This window comes from Gymnoscopelus microlampas (assembly GCF_963454915.1).
Source record: "Gymnoscopelus microlampas genome assembly, chromosome: 11".
NCBI classification, from domain to species: Eukaryota; Metazoa; Chordata; class Actinopteri; order Myctophiformes; family Myctophidae; genus Gymnoscopelus; species Gymnoscopelus microlampas.
In genome coordinates, this window is record NC_139948.1 from 28,223,995 (window position 1) to 28,238,983 (window position 14,989).

The window sequence follows — 14,989 nt, forward strand, 5'->3', positions numbered from 1 at the left end:
GCCAGGCTTGAGTAATGTCTGCCTATCCCTCAGCCAGTCTGGTTCAGTCACCCACTCCAGCCCACATATAGGTGCAGCCAACACATGACCTTGACTTACATCATTGAATGTTTTCACTTGAATCTCTGAGTCACTCACAAAATGGGCTACAATCCTTAATGTGTCCACTGTTTGCAAATAGACCTCATAAAAATGATTCATGACTACTACTATTATGGAAATATGAAACTATGCCTTAAAAATAGCAGGAATAATATCGGGGCTAGCCAATTCAAAAAACAGATTCTCAAGGGCTTTATTCTAGCCCCCTCCTCTTTTTGCTCTACGCTAAATATCTTTGCTGAAAATAGCCAATCTACAAGATCACAATGCACCGTTGTTGTGAGCTTGTCAATCTGCTATCTTTGCCAAATGTTGCCCCCAGAATAGGCATGCTAGGGTTCAAGTGGTTACGCCTCGGTATGGGTGTGGAGGTGGCGTGGGGGGCATTATGAGTTGTTGTTGGATAGCAATTTGTCTGGATTATGTTTTCTCTGACCGACCAAGCCACAGAGCAGCCTCTGGTACACCTGTCTGACCAGTGGCTGAAAAGCAAGCCTGCTCAAACAGGTCAGAATATGACCACGTTGTTTTTGTAGAGATTGTTTCCATCGTTTCCAGGCTTGTGGTCACAACATTATTGAATTCATTCTCTCACACTGTCTTTTCCTTCATTTCTTCCTCCTGTCTGCACTTTAAAGTCCATTGTATCAATTTAAGTTAGATTGACTCTCCAGATTGTATTTCGCTCTCGCACTGTTTGAATACAGACTTTCCCCCCCCTTTTCTTGTTCTCTTCTTATTCACCCTCTCTTTATTTTCTCTACCAAATGTCCAATCCTTCCCTCTGTTTATCTCTGTACTCACTTACTTTACTTTATTTATTTATTATTTATGACGGGACAGTGCATATTAATGAACACTACAGGTGTAATACATATACACATCAGTAAGTGTAAACATGCCGAATTTAGCGAAAGCTCCATCCGTAGTCCCCAAAAACATGAGAACAAAGTTTGTTCTCATGTTTTCATGTTCATGAGATATGAGGGCCTTGAGGGCAAGGTATTTATGTTAAAGGTATTCACTGCTTCTGTTGACCTGATTACCTGATATGAACTGAAGATCTGTTTTCTTTCAAACCAGATGTCACTTAGGTCCGAGGGTGTGGCTTATTACTCTCATCATTCTTGACTGTTCTTGTTTGTTGGAGCCCCCCACACTCGGAGCCCCCCACCTCACGTCCAAAATACACTTTTTGCAAGGCTGCCAAAATTGCATTGCATTGTCAATGTCAACATTGCAAAATAAACATTCTATACACTTTCACTGGAAAGGGTTTACAACAAAGCTTTTTGTGTGAGTTTGATACTTTTATCAGGCTTGCTGTACTAGCATTGGACAACGATGGGTACAATTTCACCCATTAGACCACTTAAAGTAGGCCTACAGAAATTGATTTGATGACTGAATGTAAGACCCATCTTTAATAATAACCATTCATTACTTAAAAGGGAATATCTCTGTATGATTGCATGCACTGACAACAACCCCCAAGCGGGGGTCCTCCCGCAGAAACTTTTTAACATAGTAGATGTAATTTCCTGTGTTCTGGTGAATTCTGGGAGTGTGAGACCAAATCCAGGAGAAAAGCAGGATACATGCCAATCCAGGAGATTGTCAGGAGACGTGGTCATAATCCAGGCGACTCCTGCAGGATCCAGGAGTGTTGGCAGCCCTGTAACAAACCGACATCACAATATAACAACAATACAACATAAGTTAACAACAACACTCAGATACATCGACAAGAACTCTGTCATTTCTCTACTACTGGCTCAGGCACGTCTCTTCATCATGTGATCGATAGAGCCAATAGAAACTGACCCACTCATTTCACACAGTTCTCCTCTCATCTCCTATTCTGTACACTGTCACCTGTGTATTATTATGGCTGTGTCTTTAAATGGCCTTCCATTCCCCTTTTCTTTTCTGCTCCATTTAGTACCTGTGTCATCAGTCTGAGTCTCAGGTTCAGACATCAGGCAGGTGCACTCTGTTGGTGCCAACTGCTTGTTGTACTGTCTCTCCCATCCTGTTTTTTCCCTTTATCATTCATCTTCAGCCTTTGGCTCAATTTGTTCCCTCAAAAACATGCGATCTGGAGGTCTGAAACTCGTTCCAGAACATTACTCCTGAGTTCGGTTAGAATGTTTAGAGAGTGGCATACGGACTCTGGTTGACACAGGATATGAATTACATAAGAGCAAGTGGCACAGATGGACCGAAATAGGAAAAATACTGAGAGAGGGTAATAAAGTAAGAAAGGGTGAATGCAAGGCGGGCTGCAGTCTCATGATGAAGAGAGAGGAGAAACAAAAACGAATGAAAACAGCATACCAGTCATTATTTCCACAGCCCTCACTGTTTCCAACTTCTCTCTACCTTCCTTCCTTCCCCCGACTTTCTCCTCTTCCTCATATATGCAGCCAATTTTGAATAAAATATAAATCAGCTTATCTTTTCTTGGCTCCCATAGAAGGCTGTCGACTCCCAAACATCCTCAGTCAATATAAACAACTGCAGGGCCTAGGCAAAAATCCCCCCCCCCACATACACTCACTCATTCCCTACAGGCCTCCCTCATGTTCCCTTTCTCTCTCATTTTTCCTCTTTAGTTCTTCTTTGTTTTGTATTGGTGTTCATTTGTGGATATAGGACATTTAATATCTGTGTTGGCAGCAGAGCCTCTGGAAAAGCCTGGTGTGACCACATCACTGACTATACTTCTGCCGCCCCACTGCCAGACTTCTAAGAGGCTGACAACATGTGCTTTCTCTTTTGCCTCGATCCATCTGTATTTTGAGTGGTGCTCCCCATTGCTCTCTCTCTCTCTCTCTCTCTCTCTCTCTCTCTCTCTCTCTCTCTCTCTCTCTCTCTCTCTCTCTCTCTCCCCTTCCGTGAATTCCCCCTATTCTTATCTGCCTGCGGGGTTTATCTTCGTAGTTATGTCTCTCTCAGTGTTTATCTGTCTGTCTGACTCCCGGCCGGCTTGGCCCTCCTATTCTGGTTTATTTACTGTTTGGCTAGGCTCTGGTTTCAGACAGCTATTCACAGGTTCTGGTTGAAAGAAATCTGATGTTGCATATTGCGTAACACTGGGAAACATGCTATAAAGGTGCTGGGATATATACAGTAGCGTGTACAGTCACACTAAATCAAGTTGTATGACTTAAAACACACTTCAGGTGTAGCTGGTATACAACATCACACAAACTTTTCAAATACACACTTATAAAACGTATAACATAACATATAAAACGTACCTTGTAAAAGGTGTGTCAATGAAATCCTTCTCCTCACAAATTATTAGAGATTTGTTATTAAACCCTTCGAGGTGCTGTTCTGCATATTACCTATCAAAGTTACTGTGGTGTATACAAACTCTGACATACGATGTGTGGTGAAATATACCCCCCTCTTTAAAAATTTATGTAATATGAATAGTAACAGGTAAATATGAATTCATCCAAAAGATTATATATGCAACACAGCCCCTTGTATTACCTTAAGAACCCATTAAAACCGGGAAAACATCAGTGTCATTTTAGATTTTTTTGCGCTTGATATTCAAAAATAGCAGATATACAAGCTCACAGAGCGTCACTTAGTGCGAGAAGTGTGAGAACCACTGATTTAGAAGGCATTTGTAGAATCGGCCTCAGGTCTTAATGGGTTAATTAGTTGGTCAAAGCTCCTTAGTTAGGGGTCAAAGCTCAACGCATAGTTGAGCTTTGACTAAAAGCATGACAAATGATCCTAAAACGACTTTTGCACAAAATGACAGGTGCATCAGAGAAGACCAAGGACTGATCAGTGCATAAGAAAAGCTCCCACAAGTGCAAAAATAAAGTTTTAATAGGAAACACAATGTTTCGGTCCAGAGACCTTCATATTATCTTACGTTGTGTTTACCATTAAAACTTTATTTTTGCTTTTGAAGGCAGTGTGCAGGAGTTTTTTTTTTATCTGAGATAACCTGATGAAGAAGGTCTCCGGACCAAAACCTTGTGTTTCCCATTAAAACTGTATTTTTTTTGCCTTTGAAGATACGGTGCAGGAGCTTTTATGAAATTATCATCCTACAAATTCCAGAGCAAATGCTACAGTTGGCCATAACCACTGGTAGTGGGTAACTTGGGGTACAGTACATAAGATTATCAACATTACCTACACCAGTTAAAGTTAGTACAGTTCAGCTATATATAAAATAAAATGACGTTTTTATGGGGAAATATGCAAGATACTCCCCTCATACCGTGCTGCCATTTGCCGATCAGACAAGCAATAAATATGTCATGTAGTTGCTATGGTGCAGGTATACAGTAGACCTCCAGCACAGGCTTTCGCCTCTCTGACCCATTCTTCTCTGTCTCTCTCTGTTTACCCCCTGCCTGTTTTTCTACGTTCCTGTCTCTTCCCCTCGTCTGTTTTTCATAGAGCGTGTCTAGGTGTGTGTGCCTGATGTGAATTTGTGTGTGACTTCGTGTGTGTGTGTGTGTGTGTGTGTGTGTGTGTGTGTGTGTGTGTGTGTGTGTGTGTGTGTGTGTGTGTGTGTGTGTGTGTGTGTGTGTGTGTGTGTGTGTGTGTGTGTGTGTGTGTGTGTGCGCACGCAGAGGACTCGGGGAGAGAGTGAGCTAATAGTTTGGTAAGATTGAATGGGTGGAAACGGCTGATAGCAAAAGAAGGGAGGAGAGTGGGCGAGGGCTGAGAGGAAGAGAGAGAGTTGGGGGGAAAATGGGTGGGTGGGGGGAAGAGAGGTGAGTATAAAAGCCTTGCAGTAAGGAATTAAGAAATATTCCCTGGGAGAAAATACATAGAGAGATATTTCCAAGACTCTTCACACAGTAATCATCCTCTTTGGGTAAGTGCATTCAACATACTATTCTTTATGTTTATAACCTGACAAATGTTTAGACTAGGACATGGTCTCTCCATTATGATCATAGTTATTCTACATTTCAGTCTCCGTCAAAACTGCCAAAAGAGTCTGGGCGTCAGAAAAAGACAATACAAACAACTAAATCTGTTTTTTAGTTTAATCCAACTCCAACTTGCATGGGAAGTCCTTGTTTAATATTTTGTACTGTACACTATTGCTATCTGTTACTGACAAAAAAGTTAAAGTTTAGCTTCAGGCTGACTAAGTGGCATCCTGCTGGGGCTTTTTCCAGTGAGGTGGGCACATTTGGTATGGAGATGCTGGCAGGGGGGATGTTGAACCTGCTGTGAACCTGGGACCCCTACTAAGGCTCAGACGGGAATAAAACTCTAGACACTGTTGTCAGCATCCAACCAGAATTCACACACAGTTACTCTCTCTCTCGCTCTTTCTCACTCTCTCATTTGCTCACTTACTCACACAGATTTCTTTTTGTCCTTGTAAACCCAATATGTAAGACCTTTTAGTGGTTAGAAACATTGCACCCTGGGCCTTAGGCCTAATGTTCCTGTACCGGCAGAGTGCTGAGTATGTGTCTGACACTGCTGCCAAATTGTGCTTAAAGCACTGAAGTTATGAGCTTCCTGAGTGCACGGGTACATGTGCGCGCACATGTGTGTTCTTTGATGAAAGGTGCTATTGACTGTGGCGAGGAGGCCTGCTGAAACAGAATCCCATCCAAATCCTACAAACAGAGGATTGGCATGAGAGCTTTTCTGTGGTGATGGCACACGAATGTGTGTGTGTGTGTGTGTGTGTGTGTGTGTGTGTGTGTGTGTGTGTGTGCGTGCGTGCGTGCGTGCGTGCGTGCGTGCGTGCGTGCGTGCCTGTCTCTGTGTGTGTGTGTGTGTGTGTGTGTGTGTGTGTGTGAGAGCTTTTCTGTGGTGATGGCACACGAACGTGTGTGTGTGTGTGTGTGTGTGGGTGTGTGTGTGTGTGTGTGTGTGTGTGTGTGTACACATGAGCATGTGTGAGTGTCTGTATTGATTTCCTGAAGACATCTGGGACTGCTGTTTGTACAAGTGTCTTACACCTGAATTCAGAGGATTGGCACGACAGCATTTCTGTGGTGATGGAACGTGAATGTGTGTGTGTGTGTGTGTGTGTGTGTGTGTGTGTGTGTGTGTGTGTGTGTGTGTGCGTGTGTGTGTGTGTGCGTGCGTGCGTGCGTGCGTGCGTGCGTGCGTGCGTGCGTGCGTGCGTGCGTGCGTGCGTGCGTGCGTGCGTGCGTGCGTGCGTGTGCGTGTGTTCGTGAATGCGTGAATGCGTGTCTGTGTCTGTCTATCTGAGTGTGAGTGTGTGTATGTGTGCCCGAAGATGTGAGTTTGTGTGCATATCTGCATACTTAACCATATATATTATACCTGCTGCATTACAATTAACAGGCATCCATCTTCCTGCACTAAGTTCAAGTTCATTAGACAGAGGATTAGCTCTTGCGTGGGCTGTGTGTAGTTCCTCAGGAACTTCTCTGAAAAGAGAGTCACTCAAAACACACTAAAAAATAAACAAACACCACCAACAACAACTAAAAACAACAACGTGTGCCCACTTGACATGTTTACCACATGCAAGATCGGTTTTAAATAGAAAGTTGCCTTGGTGTGTTTGCCGTCTCATCTAGAAATATCTCAGTAGCCCTGCGCCATGTATGGATGTGCGTTGCTGCCTTGACAGTAATATGTGTTCAGTGGATAACTTGTATGACTGAACTTGTGTGACTGGTGCTGCATATGCATGAAACCACAGACACACATATAGAAATGCTGCCACTTCTAAACTTCTATCTCTAGTTACGGTTCTTTCCTGTCTGCCCACAGACTCATAATCAGACCTCTCTCTGTGGCTCGCTGCCCCAAATACTCTCTCTTCTCTGTCTTTTTGGCTCTCTCTCTCTCTGGCTCTAAAGCTCCCTCTGTCTTTTTCTCATTAAATGTAATCCTTTCTCCCTTCTCTCCTTTCTTAGGATTTGAGACTTTATTAGGGAGATTCACAGGGGGAACAGTCACTGTGTCCTTGACACTTCATGTTTCACTAGGCAGAACCAACCTCTCACAGTAGTGATCAGGTGGCTCCCTGAATTACCTGTCTCCTTGTCTCTTGCAGACAGAGTGACAGACTGACGGACGAGAGCCAAGATGAGGAATTTCCTGCAGTGTGTGGCACTCTGTGCCTTTGTCTCTCTCTGTGTTTGCTATGGTACAGTTCCTCTCGCATTCCTCCACCTCCAACCATTCCAACATTTCAGTGACCATTTCCCACTCATAAGCTGTAATATATACTAAGTCCTAGACAGCCACTCATGCTTCATTCATGCTTAACCCCATTTCATGTTTTTCCCATAGATTCAAATGAAAGCTCAGAATCCGCTGAAGGTGATTGAAATGCAATTTATCTTTCATGGAAAAACATGCATCCCATAACGCAATATAGTATATCAGATATACTATTATATCTCAACCATTCATTTAACTTCTACCTAGCTTTACATGTTGCTTTAAAAGAGTCATATTGGTGTGCTAAATAGGTATACTGTAGCTACTGTGTCTTTATCCATTATAACATTTTTCATGTGGCCACAGATGTGTTTGTGAGTCCACACCAAGCCAACTCCTTCATCCCACCACAAAGGGGCAGCGCATACAACCCAGTACGAGGGTACCCCTACAGCAGGTTCACCTACACAAGGTAAGATACAGACACATACACACAAAACACACACTGTCGCTCTCTATTGCTCTCTCTATCTCTCTTTCTCACATATACCTGTACACAATACATACGTACACACACACCCCTACATTCAGACCACCTGCATGAGCCAAACTATAGTATGTAAGCACAGATGTGGGCACAACCTATACATGTATGCACGCACACACACACACCCACCCCCACACACGCACACACACACACACACACACACACACACACACACACACACACACACACACACGCACACACACACACACACACACACACACACACACGTGCACACACACGCACACACGCACACGCACACGCACACGCACACGCACACGCACACGCACACGCACACGCACAAAATCGGTTGGAGTAGTGATGAAATACAAAGAAATGCAACAAAAACTAAATCTGCCTGTCATTTTCCCGCTCCTCTACTCTTTTGACTGCCCTCCCCCCCAAACACACACACACACACACACACACACACATTACCCCTCTTTCCAGGCCAGTGAAGTCTCCAGCTGAGAGACGTGCGGAGACATGTGAGGACTACGCTCCCTGCCGCCACTATGCTTATCGCCACGGTTACCAGCAGGCCTATTCGAGGTACTACGGAGCCCGGATTCCAGTTGTAAACCAGAACCCAGCTGTGGGCCGCCGTGTCTAAACAAAGTCTGCCTGCTGCGAAAGTGATTATTATCTTGCGCTCATTCATTCAATGCACCACGGCGTAATTTATGTTTTGCTTTGATGGCCTTACACAATGTGACAGCGCCAGAGAAAACTTTTTCTAGGTACTGTAGGCTCAAGGTGTTAAACATTATAAAGTGTGCGTGGTATACATAACATAAAGACAAATGCAATTTAATCATTCCACATAAATATTGAAGCACTGTGCAACATCACTCATGCATATATGTAGAAATGTATGTCTCATTTCTCGTGTAACCTCAGTAGTAACACTTTTCCACTATTATTAATCTTTGCAATATTTATAAGCTTAATGTGATCTGTGTGAATAAAGATAACTGTTTCTCACACTACCCTATTCATTTTTATAGTATCTGCCTCTCTCATTAACTTGTCCAACACTATTTGCTTTGTCTATCTCCATGTCTTTGAGAAGACAATACATTGTATTGTTGTTGATGTTTTTTGTTTTTGTTATATTACTCTTGTGTAAAGTTTGTATTGTAGAAGTCCCAATAGGTTGGTTGACTGGGGAATCAAGTATTTTGATTTAGTTTCCCCAATTCCAACAGTGCTCTCCAGCTAAACGCCTGTTTTGATTATATCCAGCAGCAGATGTCAAATTCCTATGACCTGGCAGAGTACACTACCAAAAGTGACAAGCCGATGTAAAACACAAACAAGGAAAGGCTAACCCAAGTTATGCAAAGAGGTATAGGCTATTTATATCTTGTTTGTTCAATGTAGTTAACCACTTTCAACCTGACATTCCTATTTTAGTCATGTGACAAAGGTTTCAGACATCTTTGAATATGCACTTTAATTTTCAAGTGCATAGAAATGATTTAATTACATACAGTATATAAGGGAAACCTTTAACTGAGATTAAATACATTGCTGAAAAGTACAAACAAGCTATAAAAAAAAAACAGAAAAAGAAAACAGGTACAGACCTTGCTAATAGTAATGACTGTGGTCAGAACACCATTCTGTGTTTACACAGAAACCATCTGTACAAAATGGCACATTGGTTTCATCTCAGGACATTGGATCTTTGTCACAGAAGGGCAGTCGTGTTGAATGTACTTTTTTTTATATGACCACAAGACCAAAACTGTGCACAATTAAAGTTGTCCTGGGATGAATTCCTGAAGTCTGTCCTGTGGACCGAGACGCGGCACCAGCAGCAGTGACCCAGACTGTGAAATTACACCCCATGTAATACCGTTAAGACCCATCCAACATCTTGGTGTCCAGTGCTCCAGTCTACAGAGACACCAAGGAAAGCAGAAGACAAAAATAAAACAAGAATGACCTTACATTTTATATGCTAAAATAATATCAATGAGGGGGATGAGAGCTATAGAATACCTTTGGCTCCACACAGGTGTTCAGCGCAGTAATACAGGATTATTTTTGATAAGTAATCTTCAAATAAACCAAAACAAACAACTAGAGCAAGCACGCACAAAGAAAATAAATTCTGTACAACAAGTAGCTTCCAAAGTGGTTCACTTTATTGCGTTAATGTCCCCCTTGAAATAAACCAAATCAGAAAAGTTAGAAGTTCATTTGTGGTTGTTTTGATTTAAATTACATACACCATTATAGGTACACTGCCACATTCAGCATATAGGTGCCATACCCATATGTTCTTATGCCTAAAATATTTATTATGGCCCGGCCTATACCACAACTCCTTCATTTATTCTTAAATGTTGCTTTCTCTTTCTTTAGGTAGAAGGAAATCACTGTGGTTTGTAATAAACTACAAAAGCCTCTTATTAAAACCTTGTCACATAATGTGGGACAGTGGTTTCTCCTCTTGTTCAATTAGCATCATATGGGTTTCCCCCAACATGTATTTTGTGGCCAGAATGGCTTGGTGTGTGGGCACACTGTAAAACGCTGACCTCTCCAGGTTGGCTGCAGGTATTGCACACCCACAAAGCCATTTAATGAAACTCTTATCCCCTCTGAAAGGCATTGGTAAATCTGATAGCAAATGTTACGTTGTAATTAAATTTGATACAATCAAATGAAATCATATAGTTCTTGCCTAACACTGGTGGTATGCTGGGCATACCTCTCGTACTTAACAATGTGATCAGTTCTTTCTATCATCTTTCGCTCTGCGTATACTGTGTCATGTGTCTGCATGAGAGGGAAGAAGGAAAAAAGTATTTGAAAAGAAGAGATTATGTCTGACATGGCAACTCGCCCAATTGATGACATCAGCATGCATGTCAACTGAGCCAGAAGCTCAGGAGGATGTGGAAATGCAAACACTATCCCACATTATATGAGCCAGGTGCATTTCACACCTGCTTATCCAATCAGGGCTGGATCAACCTGAGCAACAGGCCAGTTCTGAACACACCGGACATGGACAACTATTTCCAAACAGTTGTCCTTGAGGCTGTGAATCACCCGACCCATGCCTGTTTTCATATCACATAAGGTTAAAAACAAATATCAACCCTTTGGAGTGAATGGACGTTCCCTCTCTCTGTTCATGTTTTTGTATGTGTACGTGTGTGTGTGTGTGTGTGTGTGTGTGTGTGTGTGTGTGTGTGTGTGTGTGTGCACGCGTGCGTGCTTGCGTCCTTTCCTTGCATATCGCCACATGCATTTTTATGGAGGTGTGTATTTCTGCATCTTTGTGGGTGTATGATACATGATGCCCTAACCAATCAAATACTGAAGCCATGGTGAGGGCCACATCTATAAACCCGGTGTGCGTGAGTGTGACACAAAAAGAGCCAGAGCACTGCAAGACTCCAGTCCTTGTTCTGAAGACAGTGAAGAAAGAAGCTGAAATGATGAAGACCTTGGCCATCCTGGTTCTCTGCTGCCTGGCAGCAGTGTGTCTGACCTCAGGTAAGAACACAGATACAGAGACACTATACACAGGCTTACAATATACTGCATGTCCTGTACACAGTAAAATCCTCACTGTGATAACTTAAGTCTGAGAGTGTACACATTTATGTAATACATGGGGTGTTACAAATGGATTACACTAAGGATTTTACTGGAAGTACAGGCAAAAAGATTGAAAAGCTGCTTTTACAAATTTGAATCCTATAGTGGATGTCATTCAAAATAGATGTATAGCCTATCAACGTTTATGCAATATGCCCATGAAATCAAGGTTCAAATCTATAGTATGCTTTTAAAACCAATACATTTAAAGCTGCAATCTGGAACTTATTTTAATAAATAAAATATAATTTGAACCAATGTGTATGGTAGAGTATGTTAACTAGCACATCTGCAGTGGTTAGATGTGATATCCTTACTCCATTGAACAATGTAGATCCCAGTGTTGGGTAAGACACTTACTGGTTAACACGTCGCACTGCCTGAAGCTCATAAGCCCAAAATCTAATATATAAGCCAAGTGGGGAGTCTGTCTTGAATCGGCTGTAAATATTTGTCTCACATGCAGCAGACCGGAGTTCGAATCCTGGTGAGGACACTAAACTTAGGGATTGCAGCTTTAAATAACAGTTTCATTTTCCACTGTAGCCTACTGAATCGATTCTCATGCACAATGTATCAATGTTTGACTAATAGAATACACATGGTTATACTACGTGGCAGTATTAAAATTCATGGTTCAACCTACCAGATTGAATGACTGCTGCTCAATTCAGATTTCAAAAGAAACTAAAAATAATTTACAGTAATTTTGGGGTGAGCGGATTAAAGAATTAGGCTTACCTTTCCAGAGAATAAAGTAAATGATTATGATATAATATTTGTTTGTCCTGTATTCACCAGATGCCTCTACCTCCACCGGCTCACAGCCTGCGGGTGACAACCCTGCTCAGGAGGGTAAGATTAAGATAGTTTCATATAACTTGGTTCTGTTTTCTGTATGTATTGTATATTGATATGCAGAATAAATCTATTAAAAGCGTAATGCGTTTGGCTCAAACCTAATTGAACTGAATTGAATACTGCAACAGGTGCAGGAAATCATTTGTTGTTCTTCAATTGTACAAGCTCGCAACTCACTTTTAAATGCTCAAATTTCATTCACAGCAGCAAGCAGTTCACAGTGTGAATAAAATTGGAGCATTTAAAATTAAGTTGCAAGCCCCCGGAGGAAGTGGTGTTAATTTTTCTTTGAATCTTCTTGAATTGTACATCACAAAAATATACTTTTCAGCTTTACATTAACATTTCTAGGCAACATTATGCAATTCTGTGATATAGATTTGATCAATGATCACTTGTAAATCTGGTACCAATCAGAACTAATTATTGAACAGGGAGCCATTGTATAAATGCAGATGATAAATGATGATACGTGTACATACAGGTGTGTTTGTGGAGAGGGGAGAGGCCTCTACAGTGGTGCGACAGAAGAGAGCTGGAACTGCTCCTGGAGACTTGACGCTGACCCAGCTGGAAAGGTGACCTGTTGTACAGTTATACTGGACTGCTAAACACTAATGTTCTACTTTCTCATTACCCTTTAAAATGCAGAAGCATATTGGAATCCAATGCAATAACCTGTTTATGAGGACAAACACGGAGAACAATATATATTGATCTTTGTTGTTGTGTTGCTTTTTAGCCACTTACACTAATGGTTTGCATGGGTGACCCTGGAGAACTCTAAAGTGAAGGCAGTGGTGTGTAACAGGATATTAGGGTGATACATGCATAGTATTAGAGACAATATTACAGGGGAAAAGAGAATATTACAACCTCAGAATTGCTATCAAGATTATCTGGTAATTATTCTCATCACATCCTCCTGACGATACCGTCTGTTATCAGTAGGCTACCATCTGGGACAATGACACATTATACTTTCTCTCTCTCTCTCTCTCTCTCTCTCTCTCTCTCTCTCTCTCTCTCTCTCTCTCTCTCTCTCTCTCTCTTCAGTCTGAGAGAGGTGTGTGAGGCTAACATGGGCTGTGAGGACATGATGGATACAGCTGGAATCATTGCTGCCTACACTGCCTACTATGGACCAATCCCCTACTAAATGTCAAACCACTTAAGCCAAAGTTGATAATGATGATTAAATGTTCTTTTCATTGAGTCTGACATTGTTTTACAATTAACGTTATAAGCACGCAAATACAAAGGTTTTCAAATGTTTTGCAATGTATTGAAGTCATTAAACAAGTGGCAAAGTGAGAAGGTTAAAGAAGGGACAAAGGAGCAATATGGAGATTATTACTATTATCTCCTCTATAATTTCTGATATTCAGTAGTGTAGTGGGTTGAAACAAAATAAAGACAAACAAAACTCTGCCTTTGTGTTTTATTTAGTCATTAGGAGGAGTGGCTTTACAGAAAGGGGCACGCAACCTTTTTTCTTTTATATCACACAACAAATAAATAAGACATTATAAATGATTTAAAAAATCATACATTACAGACATGAAGGAACAACTCTTCTCTCTTTTTTTTGCAATTCTTTATTTAGGAAAAGTGCGTACATCCTACCTCATAGTTTCATCAATAGTGAACATTATACAAAAACCTTGGTAACCCTTCCAAAAAAAAAAGTTAATATATACATTCTGAGACCAAAAAACAACCACGCATCTTAGTGAGGCAGGAGATATTCCACTTTTTAGTATGATACTATAAAAGAGATTATGGTAAAGGGACCCAATGACTTTCCACTAACCCTGAAGGAACAACTCTTTTCAGACCTTTGTGAAAGCAACCAATTGTGTCCCTGTGCGTTAGCCTGATAAAGCCCCTCCCTCCGGAAAATCTCATTTCACACCTGAAATAAATTACAAATGAGATTTCCGGCGAGGAGGGTTTACCAGGCTACCCGTGCGGGGCAGAGATGTGTAGGACCCGAGCGCAGACAGTGAAGCGGAGACAGAACGATTCAGATGCAGGGGGGTTTATTACTTAAACAGGGAATATAAAGACAGCAGGTAACTGACAGAACGAAGTGACAGCATTAATGAACCAACACAGACTGGAAACAGAGAGGCATATAAATGGACAGGGACTAACTAGGCACAGGTGAGAACAAAGGACAATTAACACATGATTGGCTGTAACAGAACAAGACACAGGTGAACTACATACTGGTGAGACAAGACCGGCAACACCAAGACAACACTATAAAATAAGGTGCACAGAGAACAGGGAACAAAACAACAGAAAGAGTGGCCTAAACAGGCCTAAAGGGTCCAATACCATAAAAGGTCAGTGAAGGGCTAAATAATAAAGTCACAGTCAACAGTCCGAGGAGCGGACCGTGGACAATATGAGACAATATGGCAAATCAGGAGTCCATTATTATATATTAAGGGCTACGCCTATGTGATTCTGGTAATATTACTTTTTTTAAAAGCACATTTTGCTATTTTCACAGAATTGAGGCAGATATTAGCAATCATTTCTTGTAGCTGTCTTGTTGACGATTGTGTGTACATGGTACCATGTGTAATAGGCCTACTAAAAATCTCCTGCAACTCATGTAATGAGCATGTTACTTTACGAGTCACCACAGTCATTCAAACGCATTTTCATATGTTTCTTCATTATAATGAACCGGTC

General features: G+C 41.5%; 2 protein-coding genes across 3 annotated transcripts; both read left to right on the forward strand.

Annotated features, from left to right (window-relative positions):
* The first annotated feature begins 4,848 nt into the window (after positions 1-4,848).
* mgp (matrix Gla protein) lies at positions 4,849-8,790 on the forward strand. Of its 2 annotated transcripts, none has more exons than XM_084071408.1 (5): positions 4,849-4,963; positions 7,148-7,240; positions 7,387-7,416; positions 7,624-7,729; positions 8,252-8,790. In XM_084071408.1, the coding sequence occupies exons 2-5, from the start codon at positions 7,180-7,182 to the stop codon at positions 8,412-8,414; spliced, it is 360 nt and encodes a 119-aa protein (XP_083927534.1). In that variant the 5' UTR covers positions 4,849-4,963; positions 7,148-7,179; the 3' UTR covers positions 8,415-8,790. The 2 variants fall into 2 exon arrangements, with proteins under 2 accessions (XP_083927534.1, XP_083927535.1); XM_084071409.1 differs by having other exon boundaries at positions 8,258-8,790.
* Positions 8,791-11,203: 2,413 nt separating this feature from the next.
* bglap (bone gamma-carboxyglutamate (gla) protein) lies at positions 11,204-13,626 on the forward strand. Its single transcript, XM_084071876.1, has 4 exons — positions 11,204-11,317; positions 12,224-12,277; positions 12,768-12,861; positions 13,340-13,626. Exons 1-4 carry the CDS (start codon positions 11,257-11,259, stop codon positions 13,440-13,442), a joined length of 312 nt encoding a protein of 103 aa, XP_083928002.1. The 5' UTR covers positions 11,204-11,256; the 3' UTR covers positions 13,443-13,626.
* The last annotated feature ends 1,363 nt before the right edge of the window (positions 13,627-14,989 follow it).